This window comes from Suncus etruscus, chromosome 17 (genome assembly GCF_024139225.1).
Source record: "Suncus etruscus isolate mSunEtr1 chromosome 17, mSunEtr1.pri.cur, whole genome shotgun sequence".
NCBI classification, from domain to species: Eukaryota; Metazoa; Chordata; class Mammalia; order Eulipotyphla; family Soricidae; genus Suncus; species Suncus etruscus.
In genome coordinates this window covers 24,106,688-24,133,625 of record NC_064864.1, presented here as the reverse complement: position 1 = coordinate 24,133,625, position 26,938 = coordinate 24,106,688, and the positions used below count along the sequence as shown (strand labels likewise).

The following is a 26,938-nucleotide window of genomic DNA, read 5'->3' as shown; positions in this document are numbered from 1 at the left end:
CTGAGGGTGAAAAATTTATTTCGGCAGTCAGGAAGCCTTGCATTTGAAGTCTCTACTGAAGAAGGGATGCTGGGGCTTAGAAAAACAGACTGAAGGCAGCTGCCTCAGCCCACTTCTACCCTCAATGCCCCATCATCCTTTGAAGCCAAAATCTGGTCATTGGTTACTGGGGCACAGTGAGAAACTGCTGAAAGGGTGCTCAGGCCTGCCCAAAGGGACCCCATTTCTCAAGAGCCCACTCCAAGTTTTCCAGAAGCGCTTTCAGACTTTAAATGTGCCCTGAAAATGGGCACAGCTTCACTGAAGCTTCAGAGCTGCTGAGTCCTGAGAGCAGTGGGTCCTTCGGAACAGATCCCTGTGGACGAGAAGCAGTCTGCAGTGCACGGACACTTCTCCAAAGCATGCCCCAGTGCCAGAACAGGAGACCCATTTGATGACAACCTACAAGCCCTGTAGCCCTGAATACAGTGCACGTGCCCCGACTTGGACAGGGCCAGTGTTTAGGCCCAACAGCCAGGCTGGGCCCACTAGGACAGAAGGAGGTTGCGGAGGATGGCACAGGATGATACAACCTCTCAGATCTTCATCTCCGAAGCCTCTACTCTTGGGCTATGGGGCCAAAAGGTGACCAGCCGGCCCCTCGTCCAGAGATGAGGCCTTGCACCTTGCCTCTGACCTGCCCTGGAGCTCCTCTTAAGGGGCAAACCCCGGGAAAGCTGTGTCCACCGCCCATTAAGCACAGGAGGCCTCCCACAGTTAGAGGGCAGCTGTGGCCTGGCAGAGAAAGATGCCAATTGCCAAAGTCTCTCATGTAGAGCACGCTGAGCTCCTGGGGTCCAGATACTGATTCCCCAAGGCCTCCAACCTGGACACAGCTCTGTGCACACGCCAACCCAATCCCGAACTCAGTCCTCTGGATAATGTGCAGAAAGCCTCTGTCCACCCTGGCTGCCGGTGCTGAAGATGACCCTCGGACACTCAGAATTCGGCATGGTGACTGCAGTTCTGGAGTCCGGTGCCCAAATCTCAGGTCCAGCTCTGCTCAATCCTCCTCAGAGACTTATCTGTCTCTGCCTCAGGTGTGGGACACCAACATGGCTGCGTCACAACTGCTAAGGGAGTGAGCTTACTGAACATGAGATCCTGAGGACAGACACTGTTCCAGGAAGGCTCCAGCATCATAGGGGCAGCTGTGTGCTGGCTAGGGAGGCAGGAAGCTGAATAAAGCTTTACAAGGTCATGGGTGAGGTCAGCGAGCCGGCCTCCAACCCTTCCAACCCTGTCTGAGGGCCAGAGGGTCAGGAAGGCTGACAGTGGCCCCATATAGGGAGAAGGGACCCTCTGGGGTACCCCACACCTGCACCCCTAATCCTGGCTGTCTCTTCTGTCTCTGGCCAGCACCTGAGTCAGATGAAATGGCTGAGATGAGTCTAAAAGGTTTTGGAAGCTTGCTTGAAAGCAAATCTGACTCTGAAAAAGCCCCAGCTTGACTCCTCCCTGAATAAAGAGAGTCAGCAGGTGATGGCCACTGCATGTGGCTGCTCCAGAGAACAGCAAGGTGCGGCCTGGTGGCAAGATCAGAGTGTGTGGTGGCACCATCACCCACTACTCAGCTGCACCATGCTGTGGGCTGGACAGGGAGGCCCAAGATCAAGGCTCCCTCTGGGCCTACAGAGTTCTCCAAGCAACATCACCCACTGGGCAGGGACAAGCCACCAAAGGCAGCGTTTCCCAGCAGTAACCAAGAGTGGCCTAGCAAACCTAAGGGTAAGAAAAGCCACTCCACTGACATTCATTTCCAAGTGCAGCAGCACGGGCAGCGCCGTCCACCCTGCCGTGAGGCTCAGGCCACCCTGCCACGGCCTCCTCGGCAACCCAGAGCACCAGTAAGATTGTTGACGCCGCAGCAAAGAACAGACCGACAGCATTCATATAAAGGTATATTCCATAAAAGAGTTTGGCAGTGGAAGAAAAGTATTACGCTTCCTAAAAACACAAGCACTCTTCTTCCCCTACATCTACAAAGAAAAAAATTCTAACAACAGCGTCGACAAACACCCACTAGTCCACACCATGCAGGAATGTCCAGTGGGCAAGTCGGTGAAGATGGCGCCGATCCCTGAACAGAGAGAACAGAGGGTGCGCGATCCTGGGATGATGGGGACTGGGAGAGACCAGCCCAGGGATGGAAGCCCAGCGGGTCAGTTCACAGGACAACTGCACTTCCGAGAGTGGCCCCAGAACGACCTGAAGGAGCACACAGTGGCCACTGGGACGGGGCTTGGAGAAGGGGGGGGGGGGGTGTCCCCTTGAGTGACCCAACACCCAGAGCTTCTGCTCAGTGGCATGCAGGATCCGCAGAGACCACTCATGGCCATGCGCGGAGGGTCAGGACTCCAGTCCTGGGGACAGTTTTAGTAGCACCACGATCAGAAGACAGTGAGGCCAAGCCAGGGAGGGGAGTGTAAATGTGATGGGGGTGCACTGGTGATGGGAGCTCAGGAGAAAAAAGTGGAGCCTCGGGGTCGGTTCTGAAGCTCCTGGAGGGAAGTGAGAGGGAGGGCTGGAGCCCTCAACACATGTAAGGCCATGGGGGAAATGAAAAAATGGTGTGTGAATGTTTCTTACCCTATAAATAAACCATTTATATACTTTAAGAAAAGGAGAGCCGGCTCTCGGTAAAAACCCAGCCTGTGGCACCCGGGCACATGCCAAGCAGGAGATGGCGTGACCCAGGGGCAGGGTGGGCAGGGCGGCCGGGCTCCCCTGGCACCATCCATGTGCTGGTTAAGCTCCCTTTCTGGGATGCAGATCTTGCCAACTACAGGCCCAGCTGGCACTCGGAGGTCCCAGGGCCCTCCCAGCACTGAGCCCACAGCCGTGAGTCCTTCAAACTACTCACAGGAGTGGCTGGCATGAGAGAGAAGCCCTGCAGGCACGTGGGCTCGGGGCACGGGGCACAGGGCCCAGCCCTCCTGAGCTCAGGAGTCTCAGCTGCCCCTCAGTGTCCCCAGCCCCCGCCACCCCTGCAGACACAGTCTCTGTCTCTGGGAGGGCCCCGCAGGGCAGGTGAAATCAGAGGTCTTGTGGCACTGATGCCGAAGGCGGGGTGCTGGCTCTGGACAGGGCACCCTGCACAATCGGGAGGGAAAGCGAAGACCACGACCTTCACTGTGGCTCAGCTCCACTCGCTCTGTCTGTGCTTCAGAAGTGGTGGCCCGCCTTCACTGCCTCGATGTCTGAGATGAGAGTCCGTGCCAGGAAGATGCCGAATATCTGAAAGTCAAAGTGGTGGTATCTAAGAAGGTGCCCACTGACACATCCTGAGCAGCAGCAGACGGTGCCACAGGACCCCGAACTATGGTAAAAAGTAGTGCACGTGCACCCCGAGAACCCACATCAAGATGAAATAGGCCTGGGAAGGGTTGAACAATGGCTGTCTGGAAACCAGCCTGACCACCCAGAATGTCAAAGTGTCTGGAGACCAGCTTGTTCCCAGCTTGGGTCATCCTGCCGCCTATGGCCACTTCCTAACCTCAAGGACAGAATAAGGGGCCAGATCGATAGCACAACAGTAGGGCATTTGCCTTGCATGCAGCCAACCTGGGACAGGTGTGGGTTCAATCCCCAGCCTGCCAGGAGCGATTTCTTTTTTGTTTTGTTTTGTTTCGTTTTGGGGTCACACCGGCAGTGCTCAGGTTAATCCTGGCTCTACACTCAGAAATCGCTCCTGGCAGGCTCGGGGGACCATATGAGATGCCGGGATTCAAACCACTGTCCTTCTGCATGCAAGGCAAATGCCCTACCTCCATGCTATCTCTTCGTCCCCCAGGAGCAATTTCTAAATGCAGAGCCAGGAGTAACCCCTGAGCATCATAGGGTCTGGCCAAAAACCAAAAAACTAAATAAAAAATAAGAACATGAATAAGAGCAGGGCAGGGCAGGTGATGTATACTGCGGGGGCAGTCAGGTGGAAGAACAGGGCAGCCTGACTTCTGCCTGTGCCCGCTCCCCACTCTGCTGGAAAACGCTTCCCAGATGTCTATGCCTCGCCGCTTTCCTTGACACTACCCATGCGCACTTGTTGAGCAGAGAGGGGTCGTGGGTCAGTAACCCACAAGACAGCTTGGCCAAGATAGAAGATGGAGTTCTGGAAGGGGGTAAGGGATGCAGCAGGGAGGGGAGGAGGCAGGTGGACCTTACCTGCAACAGCGAGATGGCAATGAAGACACCAGCCACTATGTAGATATTGCGCGGAAGCCAGCCCTCCAGGGCCTGGATGCAGCCTTTCGTGAAGATGGATTCGTCCCACTTACTCTTGGCCTGTGCAGAGAACCACAGCAGAAGCCTGAGTCTCAGGCACCATCCTACACTCCCACACCCCCAGAGAGCACCCACAGGGGCCAAGCAGAACCTGCTGGGAGGTGGCTAAGAAGCAGGTGGCAGGGAGTGGCAGAACTTTTCGGAAGACACACAGGACTGTTAACACAGGACTGTTTTCTTCCTTGGGTGGCACCTTTTACGGCCTCACTCAGGCCCCAGGCTGTGACCCAGACTGAGATGAAGCTGTTCCCCAACATCTCCCCCCACCACCAGCCCTCGACCCAGGTGAGGGGCTGGATGAAGGGAGATGGGGTGGGAAGAGGAAATTCGGTATCTTCTGACCAGGATGTCACGAGAGAAAATGTGAGCCCCCGTGTGCTCCACCCCACTCTAGTGAAAGCTTCGCCCCAGAAATGCCCGAGTATGCACAACAGGGTGCTCTTAAGGGACAGAGCTCTTTAGGAGGCAAAGAAGCTACAAGAGGCCATGGGGTGCCCCTGGACCAAGAGGCCAGTGTCCCTGGAAGGAGGAGAGAGCAGGAGGAGTCCTTAGGGACACCGTCACTCCAGGCCTTCATCTAGAGCCCAGGCATCTGCCCTCAGAACCAGAGAAACCATCTTCCTGGGGTCTGTGCCACAACAGCTGGAGCAGCTGAGATAAGCAACAGAGCTGGACTAGAGACACCGTGACAAGACGGTCAGGGCAGAAGAACCTAAACTGGGCAGTTTCAACACAAGTTCTACACCCCTAATGTCCATGAACTACACAAGGGATGTCTATGGATCCTCTCGAGTCTAGTTCCTCCTACAGGACAGCATGAAGACGGGGTCTGGGTGGGAGCTGCTCTCCTCACACCAATGGCTCCTGTGCTCCCCTGCTCACCCCAAGCCCCTGAATGCCCTCCTTGCCATCCCCACCACCTCCTGCCTCCAACTCATACCGCCACCTCAGATGCATGTCATCAGGGACTCAGAACCTCTAGGAAAGTCAAGGACAGGGTTAGAGCAAAGCACATGCTTTGCCCAACACCACAAAAGTAAATAAAATATTAGCTTCAGTATCCCTAAGTGTGGCGCTGGCTCTTTCCACCAATGCAAAAACACTGCAGGTCACTGAGACCAGAAGTCATAGGTCAGGGGTGGGGGGAATCCCACCGTCTCAGCAGCCCGGAACAGGGATGCATGAGCTCCTGCCCAGCCACTGGCCAGCAGAGATGGTACCCATGGGCTTTTGCTATCCCTTGTTTTCCAAATCCAATATGTGCCCCCACCAGAGGCCAGGAGCTGTGGAATCTGCAAGCATGGGGCTTCTCACCTGGGCCCTGACATCATAGCCGCACTGAGTGTTCACAACCTTTTGCTGCAAGAAAAATGGGGAGATGTCATGTCTCTGGAGAAGCAGGTAAGTCAGACCCAAACATCCGACGTTCATCGGTGCCAACAGCCTCAGTCACAGCCACATAGTGGCCAGCAACCGTGCTCCGGGGAGGGCAACTCGCATCTGTACCAGCTCTGTGCCAGCCTGCTTAGGCCCAATCCACACAAATCCTCAGTGGCCCCCACCCACCAAGACTGGCCCCAAGCTGAGCTAAAAGTGAGCAAGATGTAGGAGAGAGGCTTAAAAGCAATTCTCTACCTCACACATGGTCCCCCACACATAGTAACAGAACCCCACTGTCCCCACAGAGAGGTAGCTGGCTGTCAGCAACATCTTGTCCAGTACTCGCCCCAAGAGAACACTGAGCTCTCCCAAGACAGCCATAACCATGATCCCTGGGAGAACATTCTGGCTGTCTCAGCTACAAGGTTCAGAGGCCCTGAGGACAGGGGCCTCCCCAGAGGGAAGAAGCTGTGCGTGCCCAGGTTCGGGGCGACTCACCGCAGGGTCAGGTACACAGCAGGAGAAGGGCACCCCACACTTCTCTCGGCTGTAGCTGGCGCCACTGCAATTGAAGTAGATGTTGAGGTCCCAGTCTTCAGGGCCATACGCCCCACAGCACTGGTTCTGCCATCACAAAGCAAAGACATTGGTTGAGGGGTTGTAGGGAAGTAAAGACCCTCCAGTGAAAGGGACCCAACCAGGGAAAGGGACCAGAGCCAGACACCCCCACCCACCTCTCCAGCCTGGTCTAGCTTTTCTCTCCCACCCTCAGCCCAGCAGGAATGCCCTCCATGCACCCCCATGTCAAGAGAAGTGCTTCCCATGGCGGGGGGGGGGGGGGGTTTGTACCCACTGGACAGTCTTCCTTCCTAAGCAATATCCTGGTCTTTCCTACCACTCTACAGATTCACTAGCTCTGCTCACCTTCTGGGCCTACCTAGCCCACTGCTGCTGCCCATGGCAAGAGAATAAAGGCAAACACATTCAGGTTAATAATAATCAGGCCAGCAGGGCACAGCTATTTTTAATGCTTCCTGCTTTGTTTTCTTTAAGATCAAAGATGTGTGTGGAAGCTGAGTTTGCCAGCAAAACGGACACAGCAGCAAGCCAGGTCCAGAGTCAATGGGGAGAGTCCTCCCGAGGGGCGACCAGGTCCCAACCTCCAGGTGCAGCCCCCAGCATACACACAGGGTCCAGGCCCTCGAACTGCTCAGGCAGCTCAAGGGTCCATTCCAGGGAGGTCACATCCCATTCCACGCTAGGAAGTTTCCTCCAGGCAGATCTGCCGGCTCACACAGGAAGGGGGAAAGGGCAGGAAGGACAGAAATAGCCTTGATGGTGAGTCATGCACTGCGGAGATGGAACACTACTTTTCCCTGAGCTACAGCACCTGGGGTCCGGGGAGGCACCGTGGGAGGGAGCCACCGGGCCTGCTCCCCACGACCATGCTTTGGAGCAATACCCACAAGACCGGCCAGGAAAGCAACGTGACAGTGCTTACAGCTTTCTGCAGGGAGTCAATGAGGTTCTGCAAGTCGATGTCGTCCCGGTAGGAGCGGATGTTGCTCTCAAAGAACTCCCGGAAGCGGTCCCTCACCCAGTCCTGGAAGAGGAAGGCCAGGACGGCCACCGCCAGCTCCAGGAAGAAGATGAGCACGATGGCACTGCAGAACTACGGGGACAAGGCGGCAGCAAGGTCATCACACCCAGAGTGCAAGCCTCACCTATGAAGCAGAGCCCCACGAGGCCTATACGTCCCCACTCAACAGCGGGAGTCAAGAGGGAAGGCACAGGAAATGTACCAAATCCTGTCAGCCCCAGTCAGGGAAGTACTCCTTCCTGGGAGATGGGGAGAGCAGCACCCCCCAAGGGAAGTCCCACCAGGCACCAGTTCCTGCACACACAACCCCTGCCCACCTACCCAATGGAGTCCCTAGCCTCCACCATAGGAAGGGACTAGAGCACTGCAGTGCCCTCCAGGAAAAGAGTGTTGGGGGGGGGGGTTTGCACATTTCTGGGGAGGGCTGTGCTCACCATATCACTCTGGTGCAAATCCCCATGGCAGGGCCATCTACAGAAGCCCCCCATAATACCCTACACAGCCTGTGGGCATGCACAGCAGGCCTTTGCAGACAGGCCTTGGGAGAACAGATCAAGGAAACACATATACATGTACAAATACATGCACAAACATATGTGTACAAATGGAATTTCACACAGGCACATGAGCACACAGGCACGCCCACATGTATACACAGGCCCTCCAAAACTCAATCTCCATTCACACAAAAGCGAGAGACTAAAGTGATTGTTTTTAAAGTGCAGAGGAAAAAAATGGGCAAAGGAAAATGGTGCTCTTACGGCCAACAAAGAAAAGGCCTGATCTAATAAATTCAACAACCACCACCACCAAGAAAAAAAAAAAAAAAGATTGCAAACCACAATTATGTGTTCCCCACCACCAGGTGCTATTTAATTTTAACCAAATGCATTGCAAAATGAACTCGTATCTAAATATAAAACTAAACTCTAAGTAACTCCGAGTTCTGCCAGGAAACGAAGTGCATCCAGTAGATTCACGCTCCCTGGAGGAGGGAAATGATTTCCTCTCCCGCTGGAAACTGCTTTTTATCTTAGTCAAGAAAGGCAAAGGTGAGTCGCAAACAAATAATTCCTCTGAAGCGTCTCAGGGCAGAAAAGGGCAGACAACAGACAGGGGAGCTGGTCCGAAGGACTCCCAAGGGACTGAAAACCAATTGGAAGGTGGGTTCGAGATATGGAGTTAAGTGTAGCTGACTGTTCCCTAGTGCCTTGTTCAGTTCAGGAGGTCTCTCCTCCCCTGACCTCACCCCATCCTCCATCACCACCTCACCCCCCATCTTTCTCCCCATCCCATCTTCCCTCTGCTGCTGGTGCTTGGGGAGACCTCAGAGCTGCAGCCTGAGGTTGACCCAGCCCCCTGGCCCCTCTGCCCCGGGAAACACTCACAAACTTGAGCAGGCAGATGTTCTCCCGCAGGGCCCCCACGCAGCCGGCGAAGCCCAAAGTGAACATCACCAAGCCCACCATCAGGACCAGCACCACAGGGTCGATGCCATGGAGCCGGGTCACCTTGGTGAGGTCAGACAGCACCCCCTAAAAGAGGCAGAGGAGGAGAATCAGCATCAGAGGAGCCCAAGGCATCCAGGGAGTGGAGCTGTGAGAACAGATGTGAGGATACGGCCACCCTCCCAGGTCCTCTCACGAGGCCCTGAACAACTGCTCTTTAAGCCCCTCTTCCAGGGGTCTCTCCCCACCTCTGGAGCCTCCAGAGCCTCCCAGACTGACCCCAGGCTGTTTCTGAGGTCAATGACCAAAAAAGGCCAATGCCATACCAGGATGTAAGGGGCGAGATAAGGAGGACACATGAACTGCAGTCAGTGGGACTCTGTTTCAAGTTTTAATTAACTTAAATACAAATAGATTTCTATGATCAGTGACCAACAAACTGTCAGAACCGTTCTCCAGGACTAGGATGAAGAAAAGCTGGGCCAAGGAGCCTAGAGAGACCCTTGTCACTGCTGTACCAGATGTGGCCACACGGTGGCACTGTGCACTAGGGCTTGCAATGACTGTAGTCACTGGGACAAAGATTATTTTACACTCAACTCTTGCTTGGCCTTTGGGGATTTACAGGCCACCGAAAGGGGCCCAAACCTAAGGAGGGGCCTTAACTATTCATAAAATCAAGTACACCTGCCTCTGAGGAGCAGAGGAAATGCCTCCCTGCAGCTCTCAAGAGAAGGCACAGGTCAGTCTCAAGAGCCAGATCCAGGCACCTTGCCTCCCTGCCTGAACCGGGGGCCATGTGCTGCCTCACAGCTCACCCATGCTGCACCCCCTGTGCTCCCAGTGTCCCTGGTCCCTCCAGAACATCAGCTAGTGGCCCCTGGCTGGGTAAGAAGTCCCTACCCTGCCCCAGAGCACCGAGTGCAGCAGAGCACCCAGAGCAACAGTGGTGAGCTCAGCAGCTGTCTGTAGGAGAGGACATGAGTTTCACGCTGGGATATGTTTATCAGAAAGTGGACAGAGCTGCAGAGAGGTCAGGACTGCTGAGAAATGAGTGTTCCAGAGTCCCAGCCTAGGCCACCCAGGCCCTGCCTCAGGTCCCCAATGTAAACAGCAGCTGCAGTAACTAGTTCCAAGTACAAACCTGCAGGGACAGGACTGAATGTCAGAATGGCTTGTCAGGGACAGCATGGAGGGAGGTTCCATGACAGCTACCTGAGGACCCAGCAACAGTGGTGCCTACCTTCTCGCTCCATGCCCACAGGCCAACTCCAAGGAACGCAACTCCAGCCAGCTGAGGAGAGACAGAAGAGACAGAACATTAACTTGGAAAGTGGCACATGAGCCTCCTCAAGCAAGGTCTTACACAAGGCCAGGCCACTTCTGCCTCCCGTCCAGCCAGAGACAAGGGCCAGGGCCTCTAGCCAAACAGGTGTCATGACACTGTTCTAAGGAACCATCCCCAGCTTTCTGGAGCAGCCTTTTTCTCCATATGGTTCCATGTCCAGCAACAGAGGGCGAGATCTGGGCACACAGACTGCTGGAGGGAAGAGGAATCAGAGATCACAGACTGTCCTGACACTTCACACTATCTAAAGGTACCTCTTTAGGACCAGAGCATCAGCATAGCACTTAGGGCATTTGCCTTGTATGCGACTCACCAGGTTGAATCCCGGGCATCCCATATGCTCCCTTGAGCCCACGCAGAGCCAGGAATGACCCCTGAGCACCACTGGGAATGCCCCCACAAAAAAACAAACAAAAAGGTATCCACACAGTACTCTAGGCAGGTGTGGCCCACACAGGTATGCTCACACATACCCCATATGCATACATATGTTTTCACTGCATCCCCACCTGTCCCGCAAACCCACAGTGGAGGCAGGCCCGAGATGACTCGCCCATGAACGAGTGCCTCAGTCTCTTGCCTCAGGCAGCCCTGCTCTTCCTACTGGGCTTTGTGGCCACTCACTGGCACGCAGACTCCCCTGTCCGCACCCCCACACTAAAGGCCAAAGTTGTCTCTGTGACTGACACTCAGCTTCCCCCGTGTGACTTGGGCTTGAAAGAACTGCCTGCTTTATTCAAGGGCGTCAGGAGAGGCCTCTAGACAAAGCCTCTAGGTCTCAGGCATCCAGAAAAAGGGCAAGCACCCAAAATTAGGGGGTACAGAGAGTTTACAGACTTCTAGCTGTTGCACCCTAAAGCCATCTGTGAACCCCTGGTGAAGATGCTCTGTTGGGTTGGCTGGGCCTTCCTTGTGAGCCCCAAACCTGAGGCAGTGGCCAAGTAGAGCCAGATCCCAGTCCGGGTAATTATTTACCACCAGCAGCGGGAGGGCCAAGAGCGCCTGGGACAGCCTGCATCAGCCTCGGTCTCCAGCCACCCATGGGCAGGGCTGTTCCCAGCAGGCAGCCAATAAATGATGCCTGCCTGGCCTGGACAGAGCCTCATCTTGGTCGGTCCCTGCCTTCCCCCTTCACTCCATGCTCCATTCAGGCTCTGCCAAGTCCCACCCGCAGGGAGCAGGAGCTCAGTCAGACCAAGTCCTGCCTCCTGGGCCACACTCCACATAGAAGATGCGCCAAGGTACTACCCACAAGCACTGACTGGGCTGAAAAAAAAAAAAACTCGTGTGGCCCTCGCCCCAGCAAAACCCCTGCAGCAACTATCCAGCAGTGAAACAGGGTTTGGAGAAAAGGGGCCTCTGGGGGCCCAGGAGGTCAGAGAGGCAAGGGAGGCAAAAGGAGGGCGCAGGAGAAGCACACCTCCACTCCAACGCAGCAAAAGCAGGAACGCCAGCAGAGGGCGATTCTTCGGCAGCAGCCAGTCGGAGAAGGTCTGAACCCTGCAGCTTCAGCTGCTTGGCTTAGGGAAGCCCCAGGAGGAAAGGAGGCCAGAGGGCAGGATGGTACCTCCTAGGGTCACACAGTTATCACACACCAGCCTTTCCTCCCTCCGGATAAGAGGCTCAGGCCCTCCTGGCAGAGACTGAGAACCCCCAACCAGGCAGGGGCTTCCCTGGGCCTCTGGGCAGGGCAGCATTCACAGCTGTCTGTGTGCCCTGATAAGGAGCCAGCCACGCCCAGGAACTTGGCTGTGTCAAAGCCTCAGAAGGGAAGGAAGGAAGGAAGGAAAGAAGGCAGAGTGGAGGGGCAGATTCACCCCTGGGAGGTCGGAGGCAGCTCCCAGAGAGAAGCCTCACACTGCCCTGCCTGGTATCACAGTGACTTCGTGCTGAGAAAACCGGGACCCTCAGCCCACAGTCAAGGCTCGTCGAGGGGCCAGACAGTAAATATGGTACTTCCAGCACTGCAGGCCCAATGGCCTCCCCACTCCCTGCTGGGCTTCGCTGCTGGCGTAGAACAGTTGGGGTGAGCCGACCAGGCAGGGCTGTGTGCCAGCATGACTGTACAGCAGGGGTCTCAAACTCAATTTACCTGGGGGCCTCAGGAGGCAAAGTCGGGGTGATCCTTGAGTGCAAAGTCAGTAGTAAGCCTTGAACATTGGCGGGGGTGACCCAAACAACTAAAACAAAACAAAACTAAAACAGATTCCTCTAGGGCAGAGCCACAAAAATGTACTGAGGGCCACAATCAGCCTGCGGGCCGCGAGTTTGAGACCCCTGCTGTACAGGCACAGACAGGTCTGCAAGCTGCAACCTGCCAAGTCCTACACACAACTATTACAGCAAAACCATTTGGGCATGGAAGACAAAAGGCAGTGCTCACCCTCGGGACCCCCAGAACATCCCCCACACTCCAGGTCTCCCAGGCCAGGGCAGTAAGGTCTTAATGGCTTAAGAATATAAATAACCCAAATGACATATATGTTCAGTGGAATACAACAAAACAATGAGAGTCGGATGGCATGTTTGTCCAGGGGGATACAAGAGAACAAGGAAGGCCAAGTGACAAGTGTCACATCAATACAACTCTCTCTCTCTCTCTCTCTCTCTCTCTCTCTCTCTCTCTCTCTCTCTCTCTCTCTCTCTCTCTCTCTCTCTCTCTACCTCCCTCGTGTCACATCAATACAACTCTCTCTCTCTCTCTCTCTCTCTCTCTCTCTCTCTCTCTCTCTCTCTCTCTCTCTCTCTCTTTCTCTACCTCCCTCTCTCCTTCTCTCATCTCCTCTTTCACACACATCCCCCTTGAACTGAAACCATCCAGCACAGGTAGGCCATTTCCTACAAAGTGGGGCAGTCCTTTTGGAGAAGCTATTTCATCTAAATATGTCAGGTGTGAGCAATGCACACACCTTCTGACCCATTTCTGCCTCACTCCTGAGAATCCGCCCTAGCAAATAATTTCCCTCCTTCCATAAGGACAGACTCTGTATCATACAACACTAATCAGTGCTTCCTTTTCTAAGACAAAAATAAAAAGCAAACAGCCTAAATGTCCAATGTGGGAATTCCTAAAAATCCAATCTGGAAGACAAACAACCTGGAATGTGACACTCGGAGAGGCTGCTTGGAAAACAAATGCCAAGGCCACAAGGACAGTCACAAGACACGAAGCTAACTGTAGACAGGGCAATGGAGCAAAGACCACTCAGTACAGATGGGATACCTGTGCCATCGTACTAGAGTCTCCTGATGTTGGCAGAGTATGGTACATGGAGAGGGGGGAAAGGCACCACTTTTCAGCTGTGCCAACACAATAATCGGACACGTGTCATTATCAGAAACCAGACATCTCTTTCAGGCTGCGTTTATTTGCAGATATGGTGAGAAACTCCTCGCTCAGACCAGTGAGCCTTCTTTGGGGTCCCCAAATCACAGGATGCGAGTTCAGTGCCAGTAAGAATGATTCTCTCCCATTCACAGCCCAAAAGTGGGAGGAGATAGTGAAAATCATGGGATCGAGCAAAACACAGGGAGAGCAACCACTCTACACCCACAAAGATAAAAAGGGGAGTAGGGCAGGAGGCGCACGGGGCTTGGGGAGGGTTCTGCCTCTCAGATTCACCAGCTACACAGATAAAACTGTTGATAACCTCTCTCCACTCTTATCTCCCTACTTGGACAGCACACTAGAGTGTGACAGATCATGGTGGCCATCTGTGACTTTGAAGACAGGTGACCCGCAGGCCCAAGTGATGAGCACAGAGCAAAGCACAAAGGCCCAAGAATCTCCTCTGAAGTGGAAATGGGCAGCCCTTCTAGCATGGTGAATCTGCATACTGCTTGCAGGGTAGCAGAGGTCCAGACTTGCTGAGACACCGAGAAGACCCATGGCCACAGCTCCGCTCTCAGTGATAGAGCGCAGAGTGTCTGCACTCACAAGGGGCCTCAGTCCCATGCTACTAAACAGACCCAGACCAGGGCTTCTGCCCAACTACGGTGGATTCAACTGGCAACTCATGGTGCTCAGGGATCCGGGAGCTGCAAACAACATCAGAACCAGCCCTCTGGAGGGTTCAATGAGCAAAGCCAGGGAAGCTCCAGTTCTTCGTGCAGCTTGGATCTATCTGTGAGGCCAAACACTACCGAAATCAACTCTGACTTCACAGTTCAGTGGCACTGGTGGCATTCGCAGAGTCACTGTGGCCATCACCACGGTCCACAGATTCCATCGGGCAAACCTTAAACTCACTATCCAGAGAACAAAGACTTCCCAAAACCCCCTTGCCCTAGCAACCACAGCTCAACTTTCAATTTCAATCACTCTTACTAGTCCTGGGGCCTCCAGTGACAGAGAGGCAGACAGTTAGCCACAGGTACTTAGCCTGCTGCACTAGACTAGTTCCCCTGAGCTCCATGACACCCTCCAGGTTCATCTGTGCTGTACATACAACTCATCTGTGTAGAAGCCCCACTTTGTTCGTTCACTCTTATCTGGCTTCTACCTCTGCTCCGAATGATGCTGCAATGAACTGGGCTGTGCAAATGCCTCTCTTGAGACTAAGCTCCAGGGCAGAAGCAGATATAAAACTGCTACCTCCTCATTCCTCTTCACTGCTCCCGGTATCATGACCAGGGCTTGCACATATATGCCTGGCTGTGGTGGATGCACACTTGTGGGGCCAAGGGGCAGCATGTTGCAGTCCTCTGATGGTGGTGCTCAGGCACATTCTGGCAGAGATCAGATTCTTGTCCACAGTGCTCACACCATTTAATCTTCTCTTTCCGAGGAGCCCTAACACTCTCCTATAGTGATTATATTTTATTTGTTTGGTTTTGGGGCCACTCCCAGTGAAGCTCAGGATTTACTCCTAATGGTATTCGAGTGATTGGCCCAATGCAAAGCAATCACCCTACCAGCTATACTGTTGCTGTGCCCGGCTGCAGTGGCTACAATACTTTACATACTTGTCAGCAGCAAAGTTCAATATCCCCTCAGGCTTGCCAAAATTATCTGGGTCTTCTTGTTGTTTTATTTGAGACCATACCCCATGGTACTCTGGCCTTACTCCTAGCTCTGTGCTCAGGGATCACTCTGGTGGTGCTTAGAGAACCACATTCGAAGCCGGGGAATAGGATAAGGTTGCATGCAAGGCAAGCAGCTTACCCACTGCATTATCTCTCCAACCCTATTTTTCTCAGTTTGGGTTTTATTTTTGTCTCAATAATAGCATTCCTAGTAAGTAGAAAGTGGCATTTCACTGTGATCCAGATATCCAAGTCTAAGTGAGATTTTTTTTTACCCCTGTAACACAGCTAACGTAGCCAAATTATTATCAAAAATATAATAAAATATATTAATAACCTCACAATCCTGTAAGCACTGTTTCCCTGACTGCCTATGACAAGAATCCCAGAAGGCCCACTCAGTAAAATCCAAGGATCAGACAGACATCAGTGGCATCCATGCTTCTCTCTCACTCAGAGCATGAACAGAAAAACTTGGGGGGGGGGGAGGGGGAAATCTCAGCCCTGAGATGAAGGAAAAGAGGGAAAGACATTTAAAAAGCTAGCAAAGTACAACAGGTGTTTGCTATTAAGGCTGTCACTGTGAAGAAATTCTGGGTGAGACCAAACTGCTAAATAAAACTTGCATTCATCCTGGCACCCAGAATAGGTCAAAGAAACAACAGGTTTCTTCTGAACACTCAGAAAGAACTGGTTGAGCCCAGACTGCAGTCACCACGGCCACTACAAACCTTGCAGTGTGGAACTCCAGGACTCCGTAAATTTTTGAAACAAGGGCCCGGAGAGATAGCACAGCGTCGTTTGCCTTGCAAGCAGCCGATCCAGGACCAAAGGTGGTTGGTTCGAATCCCGGTGTCCCATATGGTCCCCCGTGCCTGCCAGGAGCTATTTCTGAGCAGACAGCCAGGAGTATCCCCTGAGCACTGCCGGTGTGGCCCAAAAACCAAAAAAAAAAAAAAATTCGTTGAAACAAAACAAATCACAGAAGTCTCTGGGGAAAACATCTCTCTGTGTCATTTCATAATAGGGCGGAGGAGGCTACTAGTGGGTAGTTTTTGAAGGTAGGTTATGAGATTATAGGAATTCAAAGAATTCTATTTTTTTTCTGTCAAAAAAAAAGGAAAAAACACTGTCTTGGCAAAGGCATGGCTTTTCCTTTAATCACACATTCAGCAACCATGGGAGCTGGTCAGCAGACAGGTGAGATCAGTATTTCACAAAGCAGACAACAAGGTCATCACAGACTTGATCTGGGTGAGAAGCCTGTCCAGCGAACAGGCGTTTCTCCTGAAGGACTCTGCAGCACCCCAGTTCTCAGGCCTCACTCCATAGCTCTGAGTAGCCAAAGGCAGAAAATCCAAAACTCAAGCCAGAGGTCCAGGCAGTCTCCTCATCTCACCTTCCCAGCCAAGCTCCGTCTCACCTCACTTTCCTGTCTCTTCCTGTTCTGCCCCACACACACTAAGTGAAAGATAATTATGTCTCAGCTGCCCAAAGCGCCGACTCTGCGCAATTCTGCCACCTTCTACCACGGCGCTGACGAGCCCCAACCCTGGACCCACCCAACTCTGTTCCTCAAATGTGCTGCTGCCGATGTGTGAATGGACAAACCAGTAAGGCTTCCCAAGAGGAAACGCATTTGTTCTCAAGTCTCCGAAGAAATGGAGATACCGGGGCTCTCAGCCACGGCTCATGGGGAGAACTTGACACGCTAGCTGCAAAAATTGGAATGAGAGTCAGAGGTCATGGCTTGAGGCCAGATAAACACAGCCGAGCCAGCAGAGCGGGTGGGGCAGGGACAACAGCTGGATGGACACATGTTCCCAGTGTCAGGCTGGCTTTAAACCAGATGGCCACCCATTGTACACCTGCTAGGGACAACAAGTGGCAGTGAGGATCTGAGGGCTGAGAGTTCTTTGGTACAAGGACCTACAAGATCCACAACAACTGCCCAGCACTGGCCTATGTCAGGTGGTAGGAAACTGGTAACCACTAGGCAAGGAAAAAAGCCTACGATCAAAGTTCAGGGCAGAGAATCCTGTCCATGAGCATGCACGCCCCACAGATAACACACCGAGGTTTCAGAGGTTTCAAAGCCCCTGTGCAAGCACAGAATCCATGGACAAGGATCCATGCCTTTCCCTGGACCAACCCCACAAGCAATATTCAAGTTATGATGCCTCCCTTTAGTCCCTTGGCCACTGAGACCAATTTTTCTTCTCTTCCCAGCAAGAGTCCTAAAAAGAACTGTCATGAGCCATGGTCTCTACTTCCTCACAGTCACTGACATCGTGGCCAACTCTAAGTGGGGTTTCATCCAAGGCCATGTCCCAGTGTTAGCTAAATGTCAATCAGAAACAGACCCTCCCACCCTCGTCCCAGTCTTGCCTGCTGGAGTGAACCCAAAACAAAAGAAAGAAGGAAACATGACTGCCATCAGGCACTCACCCAGAAGATGATGTTGTAGCTGAAAAGGAGATATTTGTACCAGCAGCTGACCTCGGCGTTCGAGTATCTATAATAGTGCATCTTCTGAGGAGCAGGGTCTGTGGAGACACACAGCGGTGATGAGACAGATTTCATGGCCAGGCATCATCCCCATATCTGCTCCCCCAGGAAAGAATAAACAGAAGGCTCACACGCTGACCCCAGAAATTTCTGAATATGTTTCACCATGTTCTTTGACTTGCCAAGCTTGGGTTTAACACTCCAAGATCCTCCTTCTACACCAGAGCCCCAGAGCCGAGAGGCTGCACACAAAGTTGCTTCTTTTCTATATACAGAAACCGGCTTCTCAGGACATGCTGGATGCTGACTAGTGCTGGTCCTCATGCCCGCTAGCGTCACAAGCTGCCTCAGGCCTTCGGAAAATGATAACCCTGAAAGCCAACCAAGACCTCAAAATCTTGATCTCCTTGAGCTCCTGCCAATCAAGACTAGCCTGGCACCTACAGAAACCAAGGAAAGATACAAGAAACTTGGAGCCAGAGTAGGCACAGCAGCAGGGTAGTTTGCCTTGCATGCACTAACCTAGAAGGAACCGCGGTTCAATCCTCCAGCATCCCTTATGGCCCCCCCCAAGCCAGAAGCAATTTCTGAGCACATAGCCAGGAGTAACCCCTGAGCATCACCGGGTATGGCCCAAAAAGCAAGAAACTCCACAGCACATGGGGTCAGGGAGACTGGGGCTAGGGATCATCTGGTCTGCCTCACCAGCAGCTTCAGCCTCTTCTATAGGGCATCTGGGGCCACATCCCACCAGGAAACAAGGCTCCAGTCCCAGGGGGCCACATCCTTCACCAGAGCATGTCAGCAGCCTTCTCCTGCTGGGCTGGATGAATCAGACCCACCAGAGGGCGAGGAGGAGGAGGAAGAGCACTAAACACTCACCCTGTTGGGCTGGAGCACAAACACAGGGGCAGGGACGAATGCTACAGGACACATTGTTATGACACATTGTTATCATTGTTATCTCTCCATTCCCAGATGAAACACACACACACACACACACACACACACACACACACACACACACACACACACACACACACATTAACCCTGCAACAGGAGAAGAGCTGCTTCCTACAAGCCAAAGTACGGAGAATCAAAGGCAGAACTTCAATGTCATACGCAGATGCCAGCATTGAAACTGAGGGAGCAACAGGAGATTTGTTCAGGGCTCCCCACCCCTACTTAAGCCACATCCTCCAACACAAGGCCTTCTTGTGGGGATGGTGTGGAGTAAGTAATACAGAGCCTGTGTGGGGCTCCTGAGATCTGGCTCAGCAGCTTTAAAACCTCAAGGAAGGGGCCGGAGAGATAGCACAGCAATAAGGCATTTGCCTTAGACACAAAAGAATGGTGGTTCAAATCCTGGCATCCCATATGGTTCCCCCCCCCCCCCCCGTCCCCCAGCCTACCAGGAGTGATTTCTGAGCATAGAGCCAGGCGTAACCCCTGAGCACTGCTGGGTGTGACCCAAAAAGAAAAACACTTCAAGGAAAAGACGGATGAATTCCCCAGCCAGCATTCTGAGTTGTTAGCACATTTACACAGAACCCCAAGAAAGAGATAAAGTCCACAGTGCTGAAACTGGAGCCCAGATCTAACCCCAAATTTAACCATACAATTCTGAGTAAGTGCAGTCACAGCATCTGACCTCACTGGTTAAACTCCGTCACGTGGAAGGCAGAACTTAACTCTACTAAACAGCCCATTTAATTCCTATTGTTTTCTTTAAAAAACACATAAAACAGTACTCCACCCCACCACCACCACTGAACGTGGCCCAACAACCTGCCCCACACCCCCATATCCAGCTCCCCCCAAAGAAGATAATGCATTTTTCAGATACGCATGAATGCTTCAGAGGGAAAGAACTGCCATGTGCTAGCCGCATGACAAACTCTTCAAAATCAAAGAGAGCATTCAGGTAACAGCCAGGCATGTGCTCTGTAACAAATGCTCAGAACAAAGGGCAGTCGGAGCCACTGACCACCGTGACCCAGCTGGTTAGCGACTGAACAGAAACTCAATAAACCAGAATCAGTAGACACACTCCAAAGTCAAAGGCTGGATGCAGGCAGAAACACACAAGCCAGCAGACTTACTGATTTTAAAAGGCATATGCAATAATAATTTTAAATAAAAGCCTATATTAATTTTAACTTCAGAACCAACAGGCAAAGCCTGTCATAAGTACAAAAGCATCCATGAAAATAAAACAGAAAAAAAAGATTCTGAATTCCCAGTTTCTCACACACACACACACACACACACACACACACACACACACACACACACACACACACACACACACACACACACACACCCCGAATAAACTAGAAAGAAAATGCAAATAAGTTATCTGCAGCTGCAGCCATTGTGACAAAGGGTGCCTCCTACCACATAACAATCCACACTTACAACCCAGCTGGTACACCCCACCCTCAAGGCTGAAGACATCATCCTGGAGTGCAAGGACAATGCAACAGAGGGACTAGAAGGCAACCTAACAATGAAAGAAAACTTGAGGGCAGCCCAGATTGTAAATTGTAATACTATTGTAAATTATTAAATTGTAAATTATTCACAATTTAATGAAGGGGCCACCACTTTTGCTGGCGATCCCCTGTGAGGCTCACTGATCACTTTGCTAGTAATAAGAGTGAGCTTCGCATTAGTATCTGCAGATATCTGCAGATATGCAGATTATGTGTTTTTATAGATATCTATCTCCTCTCAGCATCTCTTTTCCTCAGCCTCTCTCCACATCTCTCTCTCCCAGCATATATCTCTCTATCCCACTCTCTCTCAACTAAGAATTTGCCGCCAGAAAATGAACGCCTTTTTTGGTGGGGTTTCTGGGTCACACTGGGAGGCATTCAGGGGTTACTACTGGTTCTGCACTCAGAAATCCTTCCTGGCAGGCTCGGGGGACCATATGGGATGCCGGGAATCAAACCACCATCTATCATGGGTTGGTCATGTGCAAGGCAAATGCCCAACCTCTTTGCTATCTCTCCAGCCCCCACAAAAACTTTTTTAAAGAAAAAGGAGAACCCAGTTAGACAGGGCTCAAAGGGCTGCAACATAAGCCTGGCATGAGGTCACCTGAACACACCACATGGTTCCCCACCTTCCCCTCAGAGCTAACTGATAAGCCCCCCCCCCCCCCGTAGCACCCAACACCAACAACCTGCACAGCTCTAAGAGCAGCCCTCCTCTTGAAAGAAACCTGCCCTCCCACCCCCAACACACATACAAAGAAGAAGAAAGCAAAAGAATAGGAACCTAAGTGACAACACAGCGGTAGGGTGTTTACCTTGCATGTGGCCAACCCAGGACAAACCCAGGTTTGATCCTAGGCATCCCATATGGTCCCCCGAGCCTGCCAGGAGCAATTTCTAAGTGCAGAGCCTGGAGTAACCACTGAGCACCTCCAGGTGTGCCCACATTCCCCCCCCCCCAAAAAAAAAGAGACATAGAGACAGCACAGGAACAAGGCACTTGCGCTGGTGTTGCCAAGTCTGGTTCAATTCCCAAGGTCTCCTGGGCACTGCCAAGGATCACTCCTGAGCACTGAGATAGAACAGCCCCTGAGCACCACCAGGCATGGCCCAATCACATCTGTACCCTACCTCTTACCAACTTACTCACTCCCCCGCCAAAAAAAAAAGGAAGGATGAAATCTAAACATACTTTTGGGACCAGAGAGATGGCACTAGAGGTAAGGTATCTGTCTGCCTTGTAAGCGCTAGCCTAGGACAGACCTTGGTTCGATTCCCTGGCATCCCATATGGCCCCCCAAACCAGGGGCTATTTCTGAGTGCATAGCCAGAAGTAACCTGAGCATCAAATGGGTGTGCCCCCCAAAAAACAAAAACAAGGGCCCGGAGAGATAGCACAGCGGCGTTTGCCTTGCAAGCAGCCGATCCAGGACCAAAGGTGGTTGGTTCGAATCCCGGTGTCCCATATGGTCCCCTGTGCCTGCCAGGAGCTATTTCTGAGCAGACAGCCAGGAGTAATCCCTGAGCATCGCCGGGTGTGGCCCAAAAAACCAAAAAATAAAAATAAATAAATAAATAAATAAATAAATAAATAAACATACTTTCAATTAAGGAACAATTGGAAAGCATGAGAGGTTAAAAAAAAACCAAAGTGGTAGATTTATTAGTGCTTTGTAAAAAAAAAAAGTTTCCACTGTCCCACTTCCCTATAACACCTTTGTTTTATAAAGGTACACAAAGGGGATTTCTCAGGCTGCGGGTGTGACGGTACAAAGGATGGCACTGGACACTCACCACCTACCCATGGATCTGAACCCTGGGTCTATCAAGTTGGAGAGACACTGAGAAACCGTCAGATGGCCCATGACTTGCCATGCTGGGGCTCCACCATCCGTGGCTAGGAAGGCTAAAAACACATGGAATGCTAGCAGTCCGGGGTACATCTTCTCAGTTGCACGACTGAGTTTCGTGAAGCAATTTTCACTAAATAGTTTTATTTTGTCATTACCCATGCACCTAATGTAGACATTAATAACTACTTAAGAAGTTACCATGAGGAACAGCAGTCCCTGACCCGGCCTTCCCCTTTTCAGGGAACACTTTCAACTTCTCCGTGACCTTGTTTACCCCCAAGAATTTCTTAGAAATTTCTCTTCTTCGTGAGCATTGAGTACTATTCACTAGTCTTCCAGTCTTAAGTATTACCTACCAATCCGCTTTCTACCCTTGCTCTAACTCTCTGCTCCACTACAAGCCAGCCCTCCCACTCTCTCCCGAGTCTTCACTCTTAACTAGAGTCAAACTGGTACTGGCTAAGTAATTTTCTGAATTTACACTAGTAAGACCATGAGCTTAAGGCTGCAGAGATAGCACATCCACAGGGCATTTATTTGCTTTGTACAAGGATGACCAGGGGCAGACCAGGTTTGATTCCCAGCATTCCACAGGATCCCCCGAGCCTGCCAGGGGTGATTTCTGAGCGCAGAACCAGGAGTAACCCCTGAGCACTGCCACAGGGTATGGCCAAAAGAACAAATATAATAAATAAAAATTAAAAAAAAAACAGACGGTGAGCTAAGTAAACAAGGATCGCTTTCCATTTCCTAGACAATTTTCTAATCCCTGGGATGAACAATTCTCTTTCTGTTTGCATCATTTTACGTGACTAAGTCAATATGCAGTTCCAGATTCAATGCCTATGGTCCCAATCTCCTGTTAGTAGTAAGTTCCTGAGCATCAGCTGCTCTCCCTTCTGGAGCCTTCAGAGCTGCCTCCACCCAGACTGGTACAGAGCTCCTTTCCCTCGAGGGACGCATTGTACTAGAGTCAGCCTTTACTTAATCAGTAACAAAATCCTTCAGAACTAGTATGTTTGAAACCACCTTTATTTTACTTTTCTTCCTAATTAAAATCCCACTAAGTGTGGAATCTCGACCAGAAGTTGATTTCGTTAAGAAGAAGGTAGGAAGGCCTGGAAGTTGAGGCCAAGGCACATGCACAAGGCCAGCACGGCATGTTCCTATGCACACTGCTCAGGATGGCCAAGTAGTCCCAGAACTGCCAGGTCCTAGTAGGATGTATCACTGGCCAACTTACTCAAATAGTACCAGGAGTGGCTCCAGGGCACCCTGAGCATTTGCTTAGGGGCCTCCCATCCCCCACAACAAAAATAAAATACAAAGACATTGATCAATGGGGCCTGAGCAGTGGCACAAGCAGTAAGGCGTCTGCCTTACCCACGCTAGCCTAGGACAGACCGCAGTTCGATCGCCTGGCGTCCCATATGTCCCCCAAGCCAGGAGCCATTTTTGAGTGCATAGCCAGGAGTAACCCCTGAATATCACCGGGGTGTAGCCCAAAAAAAAAATAACCAAAAAGACATTGACCAAAAATCTTCTATGATTCATTCCAGGGTACAGAGAATTCCAAAACAACAGACTGCTAATGTTCAATTCTGCTTTGCTGTCTCCATAAATGTTTAAGATCATCTTTCTCCCAGCACATGAAATTCCAAGGGACTGGTCTCGACTTGGTCTACTTCGCTGAATGAACATCTATCTGGTGAGTTCCAGAAACACTGAATCTCTGAGTCCCCTTGTAGTCTCCTTTATTGTTCTGCAGAATAAATATTCCAAGTCAGGCTTTGCTTATACAAACAACTGACTACACAATTGTTAGATTAAGTACTTCTGATGCTCTGTTCCACCAAGAGAGTCAAATGGGTGCTACGGATCATTCATCTACTGAAGGAACTCCAGTAGGTCCAAAGGAAGAAGTCTAGAAGGGGGCCAGAGTGGTAGCACAGTAGTAAGGCATTTGCTTTGCACATGGCAGAGCCAGGACGGACCCAGGTTTGATCCCGGTCTCCTGAGCCTCCAGGAGCAATTTCTGAGCACAGAGCCAGGAAGAACCCCTGAGCGCCACGGGGTATGGCCCAAAAACAAACCCCCCTCCCCCCAAAAAAAAGAAATCTATAAGGGGACTCGTGAATATGGGAGAGGAGTGCAGATAACAAGCCAGTTTCGATCAGACTGCCTCCATACCCACAAAAATCTCAAAGAAAAATGGAGTCCCAGGTCCCATTACTCTCTGAGATGAAACAAAGAGGTTCGATTCTTTAGAAGCTTTTGAGACAGTACCAATATCAGGTACCAATGTCCTATTCTGAGCCAGTCCAAGCCCCATATCCCAGGCTCTGCCGGAAACTGTGAAATGGAGACTGAGACAGCAGCTACTCCCAGGGGCCCAATAGTCTGTCCACAACAGATAAGTGCTCCAAAGCCACAGGAGCCAGGTAAGGAATGCAGTCTCCCCGGGGCACTAACCCCAGCACAGGGGTGCAAGGAAAGAGAGCTTTACAGACCTGAATCCCATTTCGGATAGCCCCTCACTGTTTCTCTGGAACACCTGGGCCACCATCTCCGAGCCCCACCAAGCTTTCCTGAGTTCTCAGAGCTTCACTTCCTGTCTGCAACCCTGAGCCTCACAGAGCACTGTGAGTTTCCATCCCCAAAACCCACAACCTAAACCCACTCAGGGAGTTCACTCAAGGAGCATCACAGTCAAGGCCTTTTCGCTAGCAACCCTTTGTCTGACTCCACCGGGACAGCAGCAAAGCTGCAGTGGGAGGGACCAGATATGGGGCAGACAAAGGGAGAAGGAGGCAAGAGTTCACAAAGAGAAATGCTGGGCCTGGAATCGAGGTCACCTAACCCAGTGCTTTTTCAGACTTACTATTTTTATTATTTCTTCAGCTACAGGAGTTTGGTTCAAAGGAATTCTGACCCAGAAACCCTACATGGAGGTAGGCAAGGTAGTGTGGCCATCTCACCAGGGGGCTGGCAGGGAGGAGGGACTCAGGCACTGGGGAAGAGGGCAGGGCTGGTGTCATTCAACTCAAATACCACAGAACATCATACTCATTCCAGAAACTTCTCTGACTACATACAGAGACCAGTGCAGGACTCTCAGATCTGGAAATTCATAATTAAGAGCTGAAGGAATGCTGGCCAAATCAGGACTAATCTGAGCATCAAAAATATACAATAACAGTAATAGGCTTGGACCCACTGGATAAAATAAGCATCCATAAAGTCCACTCTAAAGTAGATAAATGGATCAATAAATGGGTAAAAGGAAAAAAAATTTTAACAGCAGGGCGCCAAATGATAAGCAGGTCAGGCCAGGGCTAGGCTTCCCCCCCAAAAGCCATGAGCAGACATTGTCCACTAAGTGTTTCTTTGGCAGGTAGCACTAAGGTCAATGAAAGCTGGAGCGTCCAGGGAAATGGCCAGTTGAAGAAGGAAGCTTAGAAGGTAGGGCCACATCCACAAATAACTTTCTCATTTATTGGAGAGACCCGTCTTATGGCAGGACAAACACCCAGAGCCCTGTTTTGTCGCCAGTCACCCTGGGCTATTCACAAACTCTCAAGGCCCCAGGCACCTGTCTCTATCTTTAGCTCCAGAATATAAACCCTTGGTCTCTCTCATTACTCAAGCATTTGCAGGCATGAAAATTTCTCCAGCATATGTAATTAAATTTGTTTTTCTCCTATTAATCTGATGTTAATTTGTTTTCTCCACCAACCCAGGAACCCCCACGGGGGAGCGGGGGAGGGACGGGACTAGCTATACAGGAATTAAGACATTAAATCATCACAACTCAGCTACCAGGACAGAATGACAGGTTGCTGGGAATCATCAGCCAGAGCTTGAATTAGGGTTCAGCAGGCCGTGCACAAGGTGGACCCAGATTTGACCTCAGCCCATGGCCTCCCAAGCTCTGCATTGTGTGACCCTGGAGGTGCAGCACTCTCACCCAGGTATGGCCCTGGAGGACCCAGGTAGCATAGGGCCCAGCCAGCACCACATTCTCAGGCCCTAGCCATATCCCAGTTAGCAGAGTCGCCACAGGAGTGGAGAAACAGGTTCACCTAGATCCATTCCAGCTGCCGAAATAGAACACTATTTGGTGGATTAAAATAACAAAACAGGATTTCTGTTTGGAAGCTGGGAGTCCCAGCTAGCAAGGCCGGGAAGGACCTCTCTCAATACACAGCTAGCCACTTCCCACGGTGCCCTCATGTAAGGATGGTGACCCTCCACCAGAAGCTGCTGCCCTTGGAGGTGAAGGGAAGGGTGCCTGAGACACTTTACACAAAGAAACAGGGGCAGGAAGCTGTGACATCGAGCCCAGTTCATATTGGCTGTCACCCTGGGATCTCCAGGGAATCCTGCCCACTCTGACCTATCCTGCTGAGGAACAGAGAGCCAGAGGCCCCCGAACTGTCCCAAATGAAGACAGAAGAACTGGACTGCGAAGTAGACAGGATTCTAGGAAGGGACGACAGGTCTGTAGGGACAAGACCCATGTGGGCAGTCAGGTAATAGCCAGAAAAGCGTCAGCTCAGTCATCCAGGCAGATGTTTCAACACATAGCCTAGCACTATAAAAGGGAGGTGCAGGCGACCGTCTGCTCCAGACAGGGCTCCCTGATAAGGTGCAGGTGCCCCCAGATCAGGACAGGACACACAGGTGTATACATGGCAACAAGGTCAGAAGCTGCTTCGAAACACCACAGACAGATGTGAAAGAACACACAGGCCCATTTCAGGGAGGAACAGAAAAATCGTCCTGTAAACAACTCAACTGTAACCCTCAGTAAAAACTGACTCAAGCAAAAGAAAGTTCTGCTGCAGTCACCGTGTCTTCAGTGACTATGTATCTACAAGAAATATGTCTACTTGGTAGCAGAATCTACCGGGTAAGATTCAAAGACTCACAAGCTGGTCTCTCTGCAGGAG

At 51.5% G+C, this 26,938-nt stretch overlaps 1 protein-coding gene across 1 annotated transcript in view; it reads right to left on the bottom strand.

The window, feature by feature from the left end:
- Nucleotides 1–1,927: 1,927 nt before the first annotated feature.
- The window catches only part of TSPAN14 (tetraspanin 14), a 41,499-nt gene continuing 16,488 nt past the window's right edge, over nt 1,928–26,938 (bottom strand). The window contains exons 2-9 of the mRNA XM_049790728.1: nt 17,573–17,670; nt 9,995–10,045; nt 8,692–8,838; nt 7,205–7,375; nt 6,202–6,327; nt 5,638–5,682; nt 4,204–4,323; nt 1,928–3,276 (exon numbers count right to left, since the gene is read on the bottom strand). Of these exons, the coding sequence (XP_049646685.1) occupies nt 3,205–3,276; nt 4,204–4,323; nt 5,638–5,682; nt 6,202–6,327; nt 7,205–7,375; nt 8,692–8,838; nt 9,995–10,045; nt 17,573–17,653 (813 nt within the window). The 5' untranslated portion in view covers nt 17,654–17,670 and the 3' untranslated portion in view covers nt 1,928–3,204. The remainder of the gene's footprint in view (nt 3,277–4,203; nt 4,324–5,637; nt 5,683–6,201; nt 6,328–7,204; nt 7,376–8,691; nt 8,839–9,994; nt 10,046–17,572; nt 17,671–26,938) is intronic.